Source organism: Parasteatoda tepidariorum, chromosome 8 (assembly GCF_982258835.1).
Source record: "Parasteatoda tepidariorum strain Cologne lab strain chromosome 8, Ptep-v5.0, whole genome shotgun sequence".
Lineage (NCBI taxonomy): Eukaryota > Metazoa > Arthropoda > Arachnida > Araneae > Theridiidae > Parasteatoda > Parasteatoda tepidariorum.
The window spans coordinates 97,163,141-97,184,667 of record NC_141762.1 but is presented as its reverse complement, the minus strand read 5'-3'; the positions used below and the strand labels follow the sequence as shown (position 1 = coordinate 97,184,667).

The following is a 21,527-nucleotide window of genomic DNA, read 5'->3' as shown; positions in this document are numbered from 1 at the left end:
ATTTTATAAAATTTCAAGATTATAAAAAGAGGAGACATGACCATATTGCCATAAATTGTTTACCAGATATTGGCATAGGGGATTCAAAACTTTTGGGAACCCTATTGATACCATATTCATAAGTTTCACAAAGTTTAGTACCTAATATGACCATATTACCATGTAATTTACAATCTCAGCATGGGGGTAATTTTCAATTTCACCATTTTTTTAAGAAACTTTTCTTCTAAGTCCAAACAATTTCAAAATTTTTCCAAGTTCAATCTTCTGCTACTCCTCTTTTTACACCAGTTTTTCACAATTTGAGAAAAATTTCTTTTGTTTATAGTAGCAAAATTTGAAAAGACTAAGAAACAATTCGAAACAATCTCTCAGTCCAAACAATGTGAATATTTTTCTAAGTCTAAACAACTTCGATGTCCATACTTCTGCTACCTTCTTATAAACCTGTTTTTTTACATTAAAAAAAAAAATTTCTAAGTCGAAATAATTTGAAATGTTTCTTTTAATAATTCGAAATTTTTTTCTAAGTCTTGACAATTTGAAAGTTTTTCAAAATCCCAAACAATTTAAAATTTTTTCAAAGTCTAAACTTCAGCTACTCCTTAATTTCAAACAATACTTGATGGGCTATTCAACAGCGTTTATAAAAATTTAATGTACTTTATTTCATTTTCTTCTTAAGAAAACTCCTTACTTTATTCAGTCTACAATCTGTTGGCAAAAACAAAATCATTCAAACAACAAAATCAAATCAAAATCATTGTTGAAAATAAAATAAAAGAGATAATTATGTATATTTAATCTTTTTATTGCAATTTTATTATTTATTGTAAGTATTAGCAATAAGTTCACTATAACGACAATTTCGACTGGTGTTAAGAATGGTCGTTATAAACCACTTTTACAGTATATAATGACAAAATAAAAATTTCAGAATCTGTGTTCCTCAAATAGACTTAAAATGAAAATATTCTATTTTTGCAAACCCAACATTCAGAACACATCACGATACGGCAAATTACTTTTGTACACTCTAAGAAATAATTGTATAACTTGTACTGTTATCAGGCACTGAACTCCAGTTGAAATTTGAAGTCTTCCTCGAAAAATTTTATGGGAAATTTCAATCACTTGGAGGTAAAATCATTTTGTCATTCTTACTAAAATCATTTAATTCAATTATTGTCATTTTTTTAAAATAGCAAGATTTATTATCATTTTGTAAAAAAGGCAATAAATATTGCTCGCAGCTTTGAGCAAATTACTATAGCATGTATTATCATCAGGCACAGATCTCCAACAAAATGTTGAACATACCGAATAGTTGAAAAGTCTTATGGCAATTTCTATCGACAATCGTTGGCTATAAAAATAAAATAAATTTTTCTCACATCAATGGAAACAGAAATAAACTTATATAGGCATCAGGCAAACAGCCATATTTTATTTTATAACCATCGTTGAAGAGCCGACCCCACTTTTTTGGGTTTACGACTAACTAATGCACAACTCCGCCGGCTTGTAATTTTGAACCTAATCCAGAAGACAAGAGAAGTCCTGGATCAAGTATTGGGAGAACGTTTGCCTTTGTGAAAGCTTTTTGATGGAACGAACCTGCATTTGCATTACATTTACAGGAAAAACACAAAAACCTTCTACGGTTATTTTGATGGCCAGGGGACTCTAACCCATGATCCGTCTACCACTGAGGATATTTTATGTCAGCGCTGTGGTCTGTGCAAGCCGGATGCGGACTTCGTATCTACCAGCTATTGCTCGGATTTGAACCAGATTCACCTCATTGGAAGGCAAACGCTCTATCGTCTGTGCCATTCAGCTTTATTTTGAATTCCGCATACTAATAGTTTACCGTTTACCCAAAATCCGGTCAACAGTAACGCACACACTCTTTATTTTATGGATAGATTCATTCTAGCATTAGAAAGCTCACTTTTGTACATTAAGTTAAAAAACAATAAGCAACATAAAAAGTTACTATTTTTATAAACTAATAACAATTTTAAATATGAGATGATATACTTTACACAAAGAATGTAATGAATTTTAAAACATGTTAAAAAAAATAATTTTACATAGCAAAGTTTAAAATATACTAATTTTCATTTCACTTCAAACTTAATAGCTTATTTTCCCTTTATAACTTCCTCACTATATAAACAGCACATCACTTTTACTTCAATTTCAATGTCGCGTATATACCGGCAAAATGCGATAATTTTATACAATATTTACAATTTGTATCATTGTAATTAGACTTAATGGTTAAGAGTTAACAATATTAGTAGTATTATTAGGACAAACAGTATTTCCTTTTGTTGAGCCCTGTGCAGATTGAAGCAGGAACTAATCAGGGATTTACCTCAACTTAATGTAAAAAGTCCATTTGTTCTTTTTTTTTTTGAAATTGTGAAAAATTAACTCAACTTTGTAAATCAAAAATTAGTTCTATCAACCAGGGACCTGTTGTTGTAAAAATAGGGTCATGTTTTTTCTTTCTTTAAATGACATAAATCATTACAGAAATGACAAAATTATTGCATAAGTCATTGTTTCAGTTTTAAATTATAAATAAATACAACATAATAACTTGAAATTGCATACGTATAATTAAAAAAAATATGTTTGAAAATTTCAAAAATCAGTACTACACAAGATTTAAAAATATGAGTAAGAGAGATACATTAAAAAATATCTCCCTTTTCCCCACTCAATCTAAAGTAACATTAATTACAAAAAGTAAACATTAATAATTCACATTAAGGTCAATTTCGAGATAAATTAGGAAAAGTTAAATTTATGTATAAAATTTTAATCTTGAAGATAAACAGATTTAAAAAGTGTTCATTTGTCAAAGAATTTTGTGTAAGGTTATTTTTCAAAAATACGGTGTTTTTACGAAAATATATTTTGTGAATGGTAAGTTTTTACAATAAAATCTTTCAGGTACCATGAGAAAGAATTTTTTCCAGCTTTCTGCAACAAAATTCTCTAGCACTAATGTCTTTCTGCAAGATATTTTTAATAATAACAAATATATATGTCACTAATTTAAAGTAACAGAAGTACTCTATTTTAAAAAGAAGAAAAAAGTGCATATAATGTTTAATTGAATTTGTAAATTTTTATTATTATGAGTGACATTCTTTTATTTTGTTAGGAGAAAAAAGCATTGTTTATTTCCTTTTTCGATAAAAAATCTTGAAATCAGTAGCAGTAACTACTGAAATAAAGATCGACGACGGGGTAACTCAAATGCGTGTTTTGTTTCGAGATTCGGTTGTTGTAATAAACAATATTGTATTAGAAATATCAGATTTTAAAAAGTATGTGGAAATCAATAGCTATAACTGCTTAAAAAAATCGATATAATCATTGCATTAAAAAGTACATTTTCAAATGCGCAATTCAAATTTCTCATATTGTCTGAAATATATTGAAACATTTAAAAATCATATGAAAATCAATACCAATAACCGCCAAAAATACAATTGAAATACTATGTGGAATTACGATACTATAGGCTTAAATTGAGCTCATCAAAAAGGGATTATTTAAATGGGCGATTCAAATTTTAGGTGTAGTAATATTAACTGATAAATAACAGGAATTTTAAAAACCCCGAGAAAATTGGTAGCACTAGCAATTAAAGCCTGAATTAGCAGGTATTCAGGGTTTTACTAGCAATAACTGCCAAAAAAAAAACAATGAAATTGTCACATTACAAGTAAATAAGTGCAATAAAATAAGTCAAAATAAATAAGTGTAAAAAAAATAATAAAAGTAAATAAGTGTAAAAATAAAATAATAAAAGTAAAGAAGTGTATAAAAAATTTGAAAGTCTAGCTGAAGCCGGTCATTATCAATTTTTTTTTTTTTTAATACAGTGGAAAGTCGCGTATCCGGAATCGGCGGGACTTTCCAAAGTCCGTATATTTGATTTTTCCGTATAATTGACTTCCAAGGTAAACAAAGCTTAAAATGATCTGAATCTGAGAAGCAGAAAATAAATAAACACTATTTTTCGGGCAATAATGTTTTAGTATTAGAATGATATCTAATCAATCATAAACAAAATATTAGAAAAAAAATAATTTAGTTGCTATTCTAAAAATAAATATTGAAAACGAAAAAAATTCCCAGTTATGAAAATATTAATTGCTCTCTCCACCATTTTGAACTAGAACGATTCAAGCAAGAAGGGGAAATTCCCGTCATTCAATAAGGTGGGTAGATGGAGAAGAAAAATTCATTTCCTCCTTACTTGTCATTCAAGTTGAGGGCGGGGTAGTGACAAATTCTTATTTTCTCTCCCATCATTGGCTATCAATCAAGCATAAAGGCGTGGCATGCTAATTGGGTTCTCTTTATTTTTTCTTGTGTGACTAAAGGGGATTCCCCCTCCAGTTTAACATTCAAAAAGGTTCCAGGAAATGCCTCTTTTACTAGCCAGCTGCATAGAAAGAAGGGGGAGGGAGGGGACTTAGTTGTGCTCTTTTGAAAACAACCCCCCAGGAAACAAAACCATTCCAGAGGAGGAGCGTCATGGTCTTAGTAGATCTTCTGTTGATTTATGGGTTCAATGCATAGATCTCTAGAAGCTGAGAAGGGGAAAAACCTGTCAAAAGACTTCGTTTTTTTTTTTTTTTTTAAAGGAGAGGGAAAGATGAAGAAATGTTTGTTTATTTTGATTGTTAAAAAGTGTCCGGGAAATCGACCCTTCCGGAAAAGGGACGTCCGGATATGGGACGTTACACTGTATTCTCAAATGAGAACAGACAAATCACGAGCATTTCTATTCCATCCAATGCACAAAAAAGTTATCTTTGGAATATAATTCTGCAAAAAGAATAATAAATAAATCCTTCTAAAATTTATGAAGAAAAAAAAATTTTTTTTTTTAAATTTCCCAACGAAAAATCTTTTTGCAAGAACCCTGTAACATTCTGCGACAATGTCACCATAATTTTGCCACAAGGACGAGGTACATGCAATATATGACTTAAACTTATCTTAAACAGGCTAGAGTTGTTCAGGGGTCTGTCCAGACATTTTGTGAAAGGTCCGTTTTTCTTGAAATTGTGAAAAAATTACTTACATTCTTTCAACCAGGGTCCGCTTTTATGAATTTGTGCAAATAGGGTCCGTTATTGATAAAAAAAAAAAAAAAAAAAAAAAAACTTTTTTAAGGAGTTTTTAAATTGTAAAGACATACAAGATTTTGCTCAACACTGTAAAATTATAATTAAAAAAAATTAAATTTTAAAAAATAAACAACAATTGCAGCTTCTAAATTAGAGATGCAGCACACAAATATTTGGTATTTAGCCTATACTGCTGAACGCAGAATATTAATTTCGGACGAATAATGGAAGAATCGTCTGCCGAAGACAAAACTTAATTCGTTTACATCCATCTTTCTTGTTTTCTGCCCTGGAAAGGGTTTATTCGATTAACGAAATAATAATGAAGATAAACAAATTTGTGAAGGGTCCGATTAAAAGAAAAATCATTTTGTGAAGGTTCCGTTTTTAAGTTAAAATATTTTGTGAAGGGTCCGTTTTTATGAAAAGATATTTTGTGAAGGGTCCGTTAACGGACCCAAATTTCTTCTAAACAGACCCCTGTTGTTAATGATATAAAATCCTACAATAAGAATTAAATTTTAAGATTATAATTGTAGAGAGTCAATAAAATCTAGCATTTTGCCCTTAGTATACTCTTTTAATGGAAAATATAAACATAAAAATTGCACAAAAAAATTCAGAAGAACTAGGCTCAAAGCATTAAAACTTACCTTTTAACGTGACGCTTTTTGGTATTGATATTTTTCTGGCATAACAACTGTTCAAAATATTCATCATCATCGTCATCAAACAACTCACTGAAAGTGTGATAAATTACAAAATAAAAAAATTACTTAAAATAACATATCAAAACAAATGACAATAACACTCAGATACAATTAAATAGTCAATAATTAACAAAGGAGTAGAATTTTATTAAAGACCTGTATTATCATCATCATAATTTTATCTTATTTTATAACCGTCGTTGAACAGCCAACCCAATTTTTGGGTTTACGACTACTAATGTTCAACTCAACAGCCTTGTAATTTTGGACACAATTCAGAAGAAAAGGGAACTCTAGGACCAAGTATTGGGAGAAATGAGCCTTCGTGGAGGACTTTTTGATGGAACTAACCCCTATTTGCATTACATGGAGAGGATACCCATGAAAACCTCTCATGGTTGGCCCCGACACCAAGGGCCTAACTAAACCTCTAACTAAATGGGGGGTCAATTTGTATCGACCTAGGATTCGAGCCTCATTGACTTAAATTTGCAATTCTAAATTTTAAACATATTTTACTTTCTAAGGAAAAAAAAATTCTTTGTGTTTTGAAGCTCCCGCAGGTTATCAACCCAATTTATGATAAAAATCATAGCGAGGAGTACAGAAAAGTCTCCCAATGTCTCCTTTTCCTGAAAACAGTTGTTTTTTAGCCTTTACAGGCAAAAAAAAAAGTTGCCATGGTCACCTCAGGTTGAAAATCGTTGCAAATAGTCGCCTGTAGCAACCCTGTAATGTTCAAACCCCATCCTTAGATGGGGTTCCAAAAATTAAGTCAAGCTCATCAAATTGTTCCTCTCCACTCTAATCTTTAATAAAAGGAGAAAGATTAAGCTAGATGGATGAAGAGGAACCAGAGCTTCATCATAATTAACAAAAGAACTGCATGCTTGCTCATATTTTTTGGTAGAAATCATGAAGACAATCGTTAAAAATCAGAAAGATTCATGAAAAGCCCACTGACAGAATTTACAGAGGGAATCTGCAACATTAACTTTATAAATCAAATTTTCAGTGACCAGTCGAAACATTACAATTAAAATAATGAATACAAAACTGTTTTTAGGAAACCATTTTGTAAAACATTACTAAATAATCTGTTTGGTGAATTGACTAATTTTAAAATATCAGGTAGTTGAATAAGAATTTAAGAAAAGTAAATTGTATATTATTTAAGAAAAATAAATTGCAATGATAGCAAAAATACTTAAGTTTAAATATAACCCCAATGAACTCTGGAAAAAAATTTGTGCTAATGCGATAAAAAATTTTGCTTCTTTTAATTGAATAATTTTAAATTTTAATGTAACAAAACATTTAATTTAACTTAGTTTTCTTAAAAAAAGATAACAGCATAGCAATCTAAAGCCTCCCAAAAAATGGTTACATTGCAACAAAAAAAAGTGATAAATAGTTATCATATAATTAACTTTCATGTTAGAATAATCACATTAAGGATTCAAGAATAAATAAAAAATTCTATAAAAAAAAAAAGAAGAAAAATCAGATTTTTTTTAAAAATAAAACCTGGATTTTTTTCAAACCCTACAAAAAATGATATAGAGCATCTGTAAATCCATGTTCTGATATAATTTTTTTAAATTATTGAAATAATGCAGTTACTGATCAAATAAAGATAAAAAAATTAGAAAAACTTCTTTTATCTTGTAGTAATCAAAATTATAATATAATTTCAAATTTTGATTCGTCATTTTGCACTATGTTAGAAATTTTTCAAAAAAAAAAAAAAGTCTTTATGGTATGCTTGCTACAGTTCTGCGGTTTTTCATAGTCAATATTTAACTAATGGATGTTTGAAGCAATAGATTGAATCATAGTCAAAACAGTAAAAAAAAGAGGCTAATTTGTGACAGTAAAAATATAGATGGTAAATTAAAACTTACTCATCATCTGGTGAAGGAGTCAAAGGCGGAGAAGTGTCAAATGATGAAAGTTCAGAAATGTCAGTTGTCTTTGGAACATTCCCAGCTGCTCCTGGAATGTTCAATCCTGGAGGATATTTTGGAGGCGGAATAGCAGGAGTCAGACTATCACCAAAACTAGGAATGGATGCATTAAATTTCGGACTAATAAGAGGAGATATATTTGGAAATTGTTGCGACATAGGAGGTAGGGATTGCTGAGGAGCAAATATAAATGGTGTCTGAACGGCTGAGACATTTGAAGATAAACTCTGGAGCTGGTTTGCTAAAGTAGGATTGGAAGCCATTAATTTCATGAGTTCTATGAGCTGTTGCATATTTGGATCAGGTGTACTTGCAGGCACCTAGCAAAAAATATATAAAACATTATTTTTTTAAAAATTGATTGATGTTCTTGCGTCTGTATAAACAGCTGTTTCACAATCTCTCTCTGCATATATCAAGGAATAGTTCTCAGTTTCCGTTTGCTTCTCCAAAAAATTTTTTCTCATTTTATTGTAAACAGATTTTGGAAAGTTAGTGTGCGTGGCCAGCTTTTGAACTATGAAAAAAAAATAGCTTTCCTTCATTCTAACTTATAATTTTAAAATTTATGACTTAAAAATAATTTTCTTTTTAAAAAAAATAACAATTCAAAGAAACAGAAAAATTTTCATTCAAGATATTTCTAAACAAACATTTGGGAACAAATGCTGAAATTATGTACTTGCACTTTAAGAAGATCATGGATAACCATACATGTGACCTATGACACCAGCTGACTATTCATACGCAAAATGGCTAAGTTTCTTCACATAAGTTAGAATGTTAATTAACATGAATTTAATCAAATACAACGCAGTATCGCACATCAAATTTGTTGATCTGGTCTACGTCTTATACTTTCCTTAGATTTATTATTTGTTTATGTATTTTATTGTAACCGTGATATATTTTTGTTTTGCGTACCTGGCAACTTTGATGCATAATTAGTTTGTTTATGTTGTACATAGGTTGGTGCATGACTTTATGCCTAATTGTAAGTTAGATAAATTGAAAGGAGTGTAAACAGCTGTTTACTTATATACGAAATAGGGTGAAGAAAACTGATAGATAAAACACCAGCCTCAGAAAAGAAAATTGTAAGTTAAATAAATTGAAATAAACGTAAACAGTTGTTTACTTATAAAAAATTTTTTTTAAAGGAATGTTAAAAACTGATTACTTGTTGCTGTGGTTCATCGGATTCTCCGCATACTTCAGCAAGTTTTTCCTCTATTAATACATCATTAATATATAAATCCATATCTTCTCTACTTGTATCACATAAAATCACAGCCAAAACTCCATCCTTCAAAATAATGAAACAAAAATTATTAAAGCACAACAATAATCAATTATTCATTGTCCACAATAATTCGATTTATTTATTAAAAATAGAACTTTCTAGCTCTCTAGAAATATATAATCTTACGCTTTTAAGCTCACCTTTTTTAAAGACAATTATAATCGCTTGTAAGAAAGTACAAGACAACAAATGCATGCACCATTTTTGCTTTGCAAAATTGATGAAAGTCCTAATTTGTATTAAAACGAGTTCAGCCATGAAAAAAAAAACAATTTCCATAAAGATAAACCTTTTTATTTTAGAAAGAATTAAAACATTTGGGTAAGATGCATACATCTCAGTTTTTTGGAAATCAATGTACTTGAAAGAAAGTTGGTTTTGAAAGAAAGACAAAAAAAATATAATAAGATTAAAAATATTTTTTTTTTATTTAGGTAAAACTGGTTATTAAATTTTTATAAAACAAATTACAAGGTAGGAGATGAATTCTGATGGAAAAAAAAAGAATAAAAAAGTTTTACTTTGCATAAAAAAATTTAATTCTCCTTTTACAGATGAAAATTATTTTAATTAATCTTCAAGTTCTTATTTTTCCAGAATATGTTTTGATATATAAATTGCTTGATCTAAAAAGTATTTTGCCACTTATACGAATTTTCCAGAAATGAATTGAGCTTGTTTTTAAATTAAATGTCTACATTTTTTTAAAAAAAAAAATGAAATTTTGATTCAGTAGAGAACCAATTATCCAGATTGCTGGGGTCCATCGCTATCCTGGATGTCTGAATTTCCAGGTTTTCTGGAGAGCTAAAAATTATTTAATACAGCTTAATAATATTTCTACTTTAATATTAAAAAAAGAAGCCGTATTTTAAATGTTTTAGTATTCCAATTAAAAATTTATTTCCACTTCACTCTTTTAACTTTATTGTATTTATATAGTAAAGTATAGATTTCTTTCTTTTCTATAGTAAAGTATAGTAAACTTTTCTATAGTTCTTTTCTATAGTATATAAAAGATTTCTTTCTTTTCTTGCAGTTTCCCAATCACCTTCTGTGTTGCTAATATTTCTCCCTCGGAACAAAAAACAAAACCATTCATTTCATAAAATTTCGATTTCGAAAATAAAATAATAAATATAAATAAAATAAAAAACAAATAAAAACATTAAAAAAAAACAGAGAAAATTTCTCTTTTTGACCCTGTGATCAATTTGGCAGCAACTGATTTTTTCTCTGCTTTGTGCAAGTGCACTTTCCCCGCAATTACGTAACTTCATTTTGCTTTCAGGCATCTAGAATTTGACAGGACAGCTGTTGGCTTTTCTACCGAGCTGTTTCGCAGCATTCAGTTTGAAAATTGCTACTCCGTATATTATCCACTTTAGGTAACGTCGAGGGATTTTCAGCATAAGCTGAAGTTGTCACGTCTTGTACAATAGTGGTTTTATTAGAGCATGTCAGCTCACTATTATTACAGAGTTACCTTTTACTTTTAAAAAAATTAATAATAATTTGAATATTTCAAGAAATAAAAATTGAAACTTTTGTCAAATTTAGCGATTTCTGAACAAATTTTATCAGAATTCGGCAGCGACAGAAGGGTTGAAACTATTTAGAGGAGTCAATCATTTGCTTACAGAAAATATTTTAATTCAGATTTTGGGTTCATTTAATTTTATCTAAGTCTGCCACTCCTTTTCGTTTAATTTTTGTTTTTCGAACAGAAAAAAATAATCCCTTACCCCCACCTTTCCACCTACTTAGCTTCAAGGATGACTCAGTCATTATAGCAGGGGTCTATCCAGGCCGAATTTACTACCGTTTAGCGGTACCTTCACAAATTCAACTTTAGGAAAAACGGTAGTTTCACAAAATACTTTTTCTTAAAATTTTATTTTTGTGTCTCTTAAGAAATGATAAATCCATATTTTTACCATATTTTTTGTTGATTTTTTAATATAATTTTTTAATTTTTCATAAAATTGGTACCTTTCAGAAAAATCCAGACAGACCCCTGTATAGCAAAAAGCAAGCAAACATGTTATCTGATTTTTGAAAACTGGATAAAAGGATTTATACTGAACAGCTAACTATACTCCTACTTAGTGATTAAAAAAAAGCCATATTCAAATTTCACTTAATTTGGTATTTCATCTTAATTTTTTTACTATTATATTTACATAGTGAAGTATAGCATTGTATCTTTCTATTACCTTTCCATTTTCAGTTCACTGGTAAACATGTAATGCATACCCCCCTCGTAAATCAAAGATCCCACACATTTCCCTCTACTCAACTTCAAGGATAACTGGAGTTTCTGCATTTCGCATAAATTATTTTAGTTCAAAATGTCAGGAAAACACAGCAAAATTTTTCCCGGTTTTTTGGAAACTTGATAAAAGGTTCTATACTGTATTTAAAATTATTACTTTTTTTTAAAAAAAATAAAAACTTTTCTCATGATACACCAAATTTTCTGAAGTTATTTATTTGATCTACAGCTCTCTTGTACTAGCTTGTATCGCTTGTATACACTACATAGATTTTTAAATTTTAGAGCTTTAAAATTTCATACAATGTTTTTTAAAATATTCTAGATTACAAATAATATCTACGTATCATATAAAAATGAGTAAACAGAAATTAGATTATAACATTCATTTTTATTTATATTAATTACATAAAATATTATATACTGTATAAAAACTATATAAAATATTTTCTTAGAGAGAAATTAAAAACCTTAAAATAAAAGTTTCCTTCTTTAGCAGACCGAACTTAAACTGTCCATTCAAGCAAGCAATTAAAAAATGACATTTAAATTAAAATCAATTTAAATACTCAGATGCTTTATTACAAAAAATAAAATTTCTTTAAAAGAAATGAAGTAAAAAATACTTTACCTTAATGTTTTCTATTTTAGCCATCAATGGTCTGTCTTGACATAAATCCAACATTTTTCTACGAGTTCTTTTGTCCCACATGGGTGTACCCTGTCCAGGCTGAAAGAAAGAAATCTAAATACAGGGTGCATAGCCAAATCTTTCAACTAAAAATAAGCCGGTAAAAATATAATCAGTAGATGATATGTTAAATAAAAATTGTAATTGGTAAGTGAAATAATGAACAAAAATGTAAACAAAATTCATTTTTAATTTTTACTCCTCCTAGCATGCAAAAAATGTAACTAAGTGAGAAATACCAACTTGGTTTTTGCTTTTAATTATCTGTTACACCTCGCATGCTAAAATAATAATCATAAAACAATTACTCAGGGAACAATTGTTTTCTTTTTGTTGAAAAATTAATTACTTTTCAAATTGCTAAAAAAATTATTTACTCTTAAGGGCAAGCAAAATATTACTTTTTCCCATAAACAAACTCAAAAGACAGAAGAGAAAAAAAAATTAAACTGGTTTATTGTCGGTTAATTAATTTGGCACAGATTGATACTAAAAAATTAAAAAGCATTGTAGAAAAATTTTAATGATATCTTTATTACAGAATGGATAAAATTAAGAAAACTAAAACATCATTTATAAGCTATAACACTTGTGCCGAAATGGAATAAAACGATTATTGATATGACCCTGGGCTAAATTAAATAAAAAGGTGAAACATAAATATATGTATCAAAGAATTCCAGATTAAACAAATGTGTGAATTATTACATGAAAATACTGCTATCCTTGTAAAAACTAAAGAGGCAGATGAGCAGTATTAGTGCATTTAGCCAAACTTAGTGTTCTACAACTTTATAAGAGCAAATCATATTGACAGTTGATCCTATCTTTTTCTTTAATCATGAAATATATATTCTGTATACTATTCTACTTATTCTTCGTTTCACTTTTTACTTACCATGTTTTGATTTTTACTTTTTTTTATTAAAAAATAATAATGGGTAAAAAATTGTTATTTCTAACAAAAAAAATGTTATTTCACACCACGCATGAAATCATGTGTTAATTTCATGTTATCTTTTATTTAAGATTATAATGTATTCAATTTAATTATGATAAAAACGTAGTTTTATTTCACATTAAGTTTAAATTTTAAAAACTGCTTCGAAAGTTTTTACTTTTAAAATTAGCATCATAACTGCATCTAACTACAATGGCCTGATTTGCCATTTTCTTTTGCTTTATTTTTGGTATCAGTTGGTTGCACTACTATATTATATATAAGCACTGATTTAAATTTTTTACTGAATTTTTATATTTCTGTTTTTTTTCCATCTCCTATTCTGATTTTTATACTTGTAGTTTTTTGAGTTTTATGTATGTATAATGTATTATTTATGTATGTATTATGTATGTTTCTTCTCTCGTATGCCCTTAAATAGGGCGAGTCGAGATCCAAATAAATATATGTTTTATTTTTATTCTTATTGAAAATATTCTGAGGATAATGTTATTACTTTAAAATATTTTATCATTATTATATTTATTTATATATGATCAATATAAATAAAAAAAAAATAATTTTACTGTGGCAGTAGGCTTCAAGTATGCCATCCTAGATTTCACAGCTTGAGTAGGAAGTTCCATAAAATCTTTCCTACAAAGAGAAAAATTATTTCACAATTTCATTCACTTAACAAGTAAAAAGACTCATTCTTCATTAAGAAACTTCTAAATCATAAGAAGACAACTTAATTTATGAATTTAAACAGAGTGTGTAGCCAAATTTTTCAACAAAAAATAAACACCTTTTCAGCACTTTTCAAGCACTCAAAAAATGTTTTTAAGCACTTTGAAAAAATACCATAATTAGACAGGGATGGCAAGTTTTTGACAATTGATGGTGCTATCCGGTTTTTTTGCTTGCCAGTGCCGAAGACGATGGTGCATTACCAACGATGAAATTAAAAAGAGAAATGAAATTTTCCATCGCTATTATAAAGAAAAAAAATTGACAATGTTTAGTTGGTCCCAGTAATCAGCAAAAATTCAAGAGATTTTTCGATTTTATTACACAGGGCGGAAAATGAAGTCGGAAATTAAGAATCTCTTGCAAAATGCAGCAGAGTTGCACGAGCACGTGACAAAAATCCTTACCACTGAATCCAGTTCAGTATACACAATTGCGGACCTGTACGTATTTCTTCAAACATGTAAAACAAATGGTGTTTTCATACACTACAGACCGGCGGTATGCCGAAATAAATTGGGGTTAAATAAATTGTGAAAACATTGAATAGGACAATGTCTTTTTGCATAATTCGTGGCGAAAATCGAAATAGTAAAGAAAAAGAATCAGATTTTGGATGGAGGAAAATTAAACACTTTTTAAAAACACCCATAGAAAAAAGCACCTTTAAGGGCTTTTAAAAAACAAAAATCAAAATAAGCACCTTAAAGCGCTTTTCAAAAATGCTACGCACTCTGTTTAAAACTCATTAAAAAATTTTAGTCACTTTAAAAACAAAGAGAATAATTCTTCATTAAGGAACTTCTGAGTTTTAAAACAGGGTTCCCACTCAATTTCAGAGAGAGAAAAAAAATTTCTCTCACTTTTCCAGGTATAATCAGGTAAATTTTAATGAAAATCTAGACCATATTTTATCTATACTATGCAATTTTTCATCAGAAAACTTAAGATTTTTCTTTATTTGTAATGCCAAATATCACTTTTTTTTGGAGCAAAAAAACACCTTTGAATGAGGATGGAAACATGTCAGTTTCACTAAAATTTGAATTTTTACAACAAATAATTGTTAGAATTATTTAATGGATGTTAGATTTATTTAACTTGAATTTCAGAAACTGATTACTGCTACTGACAATTCTAAGAATGGTTATTTTCCAGATATGGATAAAGGAATTTTCTATATTTTCGTAGAAAAAATTGCAATTTTCCTACACTATTCCCTGCTCTTCTAGAGTTAAAATGAAATTCCCTGAAGATTTCAGGTTCTTGCTGTTCTCCCAGACCTGTGGGAGACCTGCTAAAATTATGATTCTTCTAAATTAATGAATCCAACAATTAAAAAAACTAGTTTTAAAATTTTATTCAAACAATAAGACAAATTATGAACTAAGAAACCTCTATTCCACTAAAACTTTACTAAATTAATGTATTTTAGCAGTGAAAAGAAATTTATTTAAAATGCTTATACATAAATTGAAAAAAAGGGGAGAAAATTTTTAATTCAACTTAATTTTAATAGCTTTAAACATATTAACAATCAAAAGAAATTCACTTCAAAATTTTATTAATCAATATATAACATGGAAAAAATTCACAATATATAACATGGAAAAAATTCACAATTGGATTATCTTTTTAAGCAGCAAATGATGATTACTTACTTAATGTATCTTAACATGTTCATAGGTATTTCATCTGTTGTACCATAATCATCATAAAAGACCTACATTATGTTAATATATATTAAAATTATATGAATATATATTATACATATTAAAATTTGAAATCATATATGTCAAAAAATACACACTTAGAAGACATTAGAAAAAGTAATTAAAATCAACAAACACATTATAAAACACAAACTGAAACTGCTAAGAACTGATTATTGCAAAGAAATATCAAAATTAAATCATTCATATAACTTATAATTAATTCTGAAAAGAAAGTTTATTTTTTTTAAATTATATCTGTTGTGAGTAATAATTTCAGCTCACTGATCGACATGATTTAAAATGTTTATATTCAAAGCTACAAATGTACTGCAATTACACATAGAATGTTTATAAACATATGCTACAAAATTTAACAAAATGTAATATTAATTATTGCAAAATTCAAACCTTGCTAATATCAACTCAAAGGGGGAAAGAAAATTACCAGTTCAGAAATTGCTTGAGGAAAATCGTACAGTACAATGTGATTTTCTATTATCTATATCTATTATCTTTTCGTGTTTTCTAATCCTAAATTTCTATTATGAATATATAAATTACTATAAAATCAACTTCAAGAAATATATTTATTTTGAGCTTTAAATTAAATTAATAACTTTTATACATCACACAATAAATAAAACCAATTACTTTAAAAAATAATATGAAGTTATAAAGGAAGAAAAAGATTATAGTTCAGACGAAATCTGAAAAGTGTAATCATGTCAATTTCGATTCATGTGAATCGAAAATTTTCTTCTTCCTTTCGTTTGAATTCATTTAGAAAAAGTAAGAATTTGGCCTGAGCCAATTACCTGTACAAAGTCAAGAGAGACTATTGCTGTTATATGTGCCCGATACCACTGCTTGTCAGAGGGCCAAAGGGCAATACAAAGAGTATTGGGTTTGATGTCCGAAGGTTTCATTCTGTATAAATCACTGGATTCCCCATTATAAAATGTACTGAAAGCAAAGTAAATGTTTCAGGCATGCAAAGAGGAAAGAATGATCATTAGTTTAAGTTCAGAAGTTAGCAAACTATATCACATTAGATCAAATAGCAGAATTTAAAATTTCATATAATATTTAAAGCAAGGTGTTAATGGTTTAAATAAGATACGACTCTACGACGTAACAAGGGAAGATTAAGGTTTGTTAAGCTTTGAAGAGATTTAATGCAATAACATACCTGCCAACATTGAAGAAATAAAATTACAGAGATTTTACTAGTGACATTTTTTGGGCTACGAAAAAAGTTTTGATACATCAAGCATAATTTTGTAAGTCAAAAATTGGAAATAATATAAGCACTTAAATTTAGTGAAATAAAAAATATGTATATAATACTTAAACTAAAGAAGATTTTTTAAAATCATTATTTATAATTACTTAAACTATTAACACTCAACACACTGCAGTATTGGCAATTGTGCCATCTGTTGAGGAAGAAGGGAAGTATTTTTGCCATTAGCAGATATGTTATTGCCAAAAAAAAATTTAAAAATTTCTTAATGTACGGGTAAACAGGAGACAGGCTTCTTTGAAAAATAGGAGACTTAGCAGATATGTAATAATAAATAGAAATATACAGGAATAAAAAATTAAGGATAAATTTACTTACTCTATTTCATCATATAAAATTTTTAAAGCTTCACTAGTTTCTTCTCCAACAAATTGAATATAGAGAAGTCCAGGATTAGCAATGGATGATGTATACACAGGACAAAACTTGGAAAAATCAAAATCTGACGGCAGTTCGTAAGGTTTAAACTTTGCATCTAAAGAAGCTATGCCTGCAGGCTGAAAAATAAAGATGCATAATAAGCACACAAAATGAAAAGATAAAAAATATATAATAATTTAAAGAAACTCAAAGCTATTCTTTCGAAATCCGGCTACTAAGTCCATACAGGGTGCGTAGAAAAATCTTTCAACAAAAAATTAGCACCTTTTAAGTACTTTTTAAGCATTCAAAAAACATTTTTAAGCACCATATACATTAACAAAATGCAAAATAATTTTCAAAGACTTTACATGATCATGATAAATAACTAGTTTCTGACAAAGAACTCTTTTCTTGATTATATTAGCCACCATAAAAAGATCGAGAGAATTTTTAGGTTCGATTTCAGAGGGTGGAAAATGAAGCCTGAAATTGAGAATATCTTGCAAAATGCAATTTCAATCTATAAAGATAGTTTTCGATTATGTTACAATAGCCAAACTTTTATTATGTTTGTATTTATCTTATAGATTAGGTTACACAGGTTAAAAGTCTAATTTCAGAAAAATCGAACTTTTATCAGAAATAGTTATTAAAAGAGGTAATTGAGACAAGAAAAGAGTATCTCTCATTATTTTAGGCTATCATCAAATTTTTGATTTTATTAAACACATAAGTGCCAGTAACCACTTTTAAAAAAAAGTCAATTCGTTTACTGAAAATATATTAAAGCAGATAAATAATTATTTTAAATTTCAAGTTTAAACACCCTAAATTAGAAAAATAAAAATGCAAACATTCAAGAAACCAGACTGAAAAAATAGAAGAACAACTTTTAACTAAATGGTATAAAAGATTAATTTTTACAGTATAGGTCATGTTTACCTTTTGCAAAGGACATACAGGTGGTCGTATAATTTCTTGGAAACTACTAAGTGAGACAACTTTTTCTCCTAGAAGATATGAAATACTATAATAAAAAAGTATTAAAATAAAGTATTAAAATAAAATATTGAAATTTTAAAAGTAGGCGTAACCACATTTAGTGTGAGTCAAGGCTGAACAGTGGTTAAGGCATTCTGATTTATGTAATTAGTTGCATAAATTTATTTTTCACTTTTTAATTATGTCTTTTTCTTAAACATAAAATTGATTACAAAACACTTATACTTGTCCTCAAGAACAATTTTCTTTTTTAATAAAATAATTACAGGACAAATTTTTTTGTTTTAAACATATTAAACATTTAGGTATCTCAAATTCATTAATTCGTTCACCAAGGTGCGTAGCCAGATTTTACGAACTCCAAGAAATAAGCACCCTTTAAGTACTTTTTAAGTACTCAAAAAATAATCTTAAACAATTTCCAAAAAAAAAAAATTTATAATTAGGATCTGTGCAGTAATAAAAACTATTTTTTTATTCTATTTAAGTTCTTAATTTATAAACAGAAAATCAATAAAATTCTAAAACATTTTCAAAAACTTTACATAATCATGATAAAATAACTAGTTTCAGATAAATATTACAGAGAAAATTGTGAAAATGATGTATTTTTTGTAATATAGAACGATAATCGATAGGGCAAAGAAAAAATCTCTTTTTAAAACATACAAAACTGAGCATTTTTTAAAGCCCCAAATAAAAGAAAGCATCTTTAAGGGATTTCAAAAAACGTAGATCAAAAATAAGCACCTTTAAGCACTTTTTAAAAATGCACCCTGTTCTCAATTAAATTTTTTGACTCTTTGAGTTATTTTATTCATATTCTCTGACATTTCCCTGAGTTTTCCAAATTTATTGATTTTGTTTATGAGTTATGGCATATCAAATAAGCTGAAAATCACAGAAGGGATGCAAATGCAAAGTTTTGAAGCGTTTTCTGGAAAGAGTAATAATCAGAACGAATATTACTAATTCTCCAACAAGAAAAACCTAAATAGCACACTGCAGCAGTAATTTTATGCCTCCAGAAAACCTAACTTTAAAAAAATATATATTTTTATTCTTTTTGACAGAAGAAATTGAAAATAATTCTGAGTATCAAATTACATTGTTGCTTTTTTCTGATGTAAGTATTTGATCAATTAAATTGTTAATTAAAAATTTTGATTTGAAATGTAACTCTTTCCATGTTTTGAAATTCTTTGTTTTGTCTATCATGAAATCCTTATAAACATCGTCTGTTCAATAACACATATTATATATATATATATATATATATATATATATATATATATATATATATATATATATATATATATATATATATATATATATATATACAGTACAGAACCCGTTATCCGGAAATCAGAAAACCGGAAAACCAAAAAACCGGAACAAAATTCGATAAATTTTCCCGCAATTTAAAAAAAAAATTTTTTTCCTCATAAGATTTTAGGATTTTTCTTTCTTTTCTGAAAGATGTTTACCTTACCATCATTTCAGAAATAATCATTAGTGTATTACCTCATCGTTTTTTCTTATTTTTAAGATTATTTCCAAATATTTTTTTTTTTTTAGTTGGGTTTAACACTAAAAAAACGGCTTTTTGTAGCGATTCAGAAAACCGGAAAAATCAGTTATCCGGAATAGCGATGGTCCCGATCGTTCCGGATAATCGGTTCTCTACTGTATATATATATATATATATATATAGTATATAAAATAAGACGAGAGTGAAATGATAACAAATAGCCAATCACAGAACATTTGCGGTTAGTAACATACAAAGCAGCCAATTAAAATTGAGAAGGCATCTGTTTAAAAAGGTAATAATTTTTAATAATGCTGCTTGCTAAAATGTTACAACTAAACTTGCCATCTAAAGCTGAGTGGCGATTTTTATTTCATTTTGAATACGTCTAATAATGGTGTCAGAGTTTTCTATTGTTGTCCGTGCATTTCTATTGGCCTAAAAATCACGAGGTAGGATCCAGTTTTTCCTCATTCATTTCAATATTGCTTTGGTTGTCATCAGCATAAAATTAACAACAGTCGTAAAAATATTGTTTTCCTTTAAATATTTTTGTATCCCTAATTCAAACTTATTTTCCAGTACTGCTATTATTAGCAAAAATATTAAATTATGGTTGTGAACTCATCAAATTTGTCTGAACAATATAATTATAAGAATATAAATGTTATTTTTAAAAAATGATTAGTTTGAAAAACCATTTCTGTTCACCAAGAGATCTAAATGTTTATAATATTAATAGATAGTAATATTTGGAAGTGTTAACTAGAGGCACAAGCGTAAGCAAACAGAATTCCTTTTAGTACATATATGTTAAGTGAATAATTTTAACCTTAGTAGAAAAGACAATTATTGCGAAGATATCATCGGGGTTGGTGAGCTGCAGCGAACAGGGGGCTCAGCCCCCTACTATATATACATATGTCTTGGAGACAACCTTTCCTCTTATTTCTCTAGTTGTTGCTTTTTTTAAAAAATTTTGAGCAATTTTTAGCATGTAAAGTTATTTTTATTGAAAATTGGGTTACCACTTAAACAGAGAGATAAACGATAGGGTCATTTTTGGCCAAAAAAAACGTTTTTCGTTTAGAAATTCACGTTCTGAGTAAACCCTAAAATATAATAAAATTTATGTACTATCAAAAAACAGAATTAATAAACAATAAAAGCAGCTTACCCTCAATAAAAGTGATTTCAAGAGGGACACGAGAAGCTATACTCAGCAAGAAATTTTCTAAATTGTCAAAACCAAGATCCCTTACATAAAGTGGCTCAGTACAATTTATCTGAAACAGATGAATGATAACATATTAAAAAATAAACTTGCAATACATTTTTATTCATAATTAAATTAATTCATATATGGTCACAAAATATTCTAACAGCAGTAAGTTCCATTAAAAGAAACTTACGTTAAACTAAACAAATGAATATCAGAATAATTAATTAGCACAGTTATTGAAATATAGTGATCACAAGTGGAATTTAGTGTATTAACTTACCAATCAGCTCAAATCTGAAACAAAAGAAAACTATGATCCCTTTTTTTTTAACTATCAGATTCTAATTATTTATCAGACACATTAAATAATGACCTACAGCATGGACAAGATTGAATAAGAGTGAAAATTCAAGACATTATCGTTTGAGCATGGCAGAAGAGCCTTTCCATGAGGGTACAAAATTTTAATGTACTTTTTCAAAATGTAGAAGTTTAGAATTCAGTGTAGAAAGGGATAGAAAGAGGCATAAATGCAAAAAAACTTCACCAAAATGCAGAAAAGTTGGTCGCAATCCCCGTGGCAGAATTTT

The 21,527-nt window shown here is 28.1% G+C and overlaps 1 protein-coding gene and 1 non-coding gene across 6 annotated transcripts in view; both read right to left on the bottom strand.

The window, feature by feature from the left end:
- Positions 1-21,527, bottom strand: part of LOC107441192 (tudor domain-containing protein 5) — a 101,794-nt gene that overhangs the window by 53,152 nt on the left and 27,115 nt on the right. For all 5 annotated transcript variants that reach the window (XM_016054396.5, XM_043046448.3, XM_071180949.2 and 2 more), the window contains 10 exons: positions 20,893-21,001; positions 18,125-18,192; positions 17,138-17,316; positions 16,332-16,479; positions 15,463-15,524; positions 13,639-13,708; positions 12,052-12,150; positions 9,023-9,148; positions 7,780-8,162; positions 5,819-5,905 (listed from right to left, as the gene is read on the bottom strand). In XM_016054396.5, coding sequence (XP_015909882.2) covers positions 5,819-5,905; positions 7,780-8,162; positions 9,023-9,148; positions 12,052-12,150; positions 13,639-13,708; positions 15,463-15,524; positions 16,332-16,479; positions 17,138-17,316; positions 18,125-18,192; positions 20,893-21,001 — 1,331 coding nt within the window. The remainder of the gene's footprint in view (positions 1-5,818; positions 5,906-7,779; positions 8,163-9,022; positions 9,149-12,051; positions 12,151-13,638; positions 13,709-15,462; positions 15,525-16,331; positions 16,480-17,137; positions 17,317-18,124; positions 18,193-20,892; positions 21,002-21,527) is intronic.
- LOC122270153 (U5 spliceosomal RNA) lies at positions 6,618-6,737 on the bottom strand. Its single transcript, XR_006225632.2, has one exon. It is a non-coding gene; the product is annotated as a U5 spliceosomal RNA (small nuclear RNA).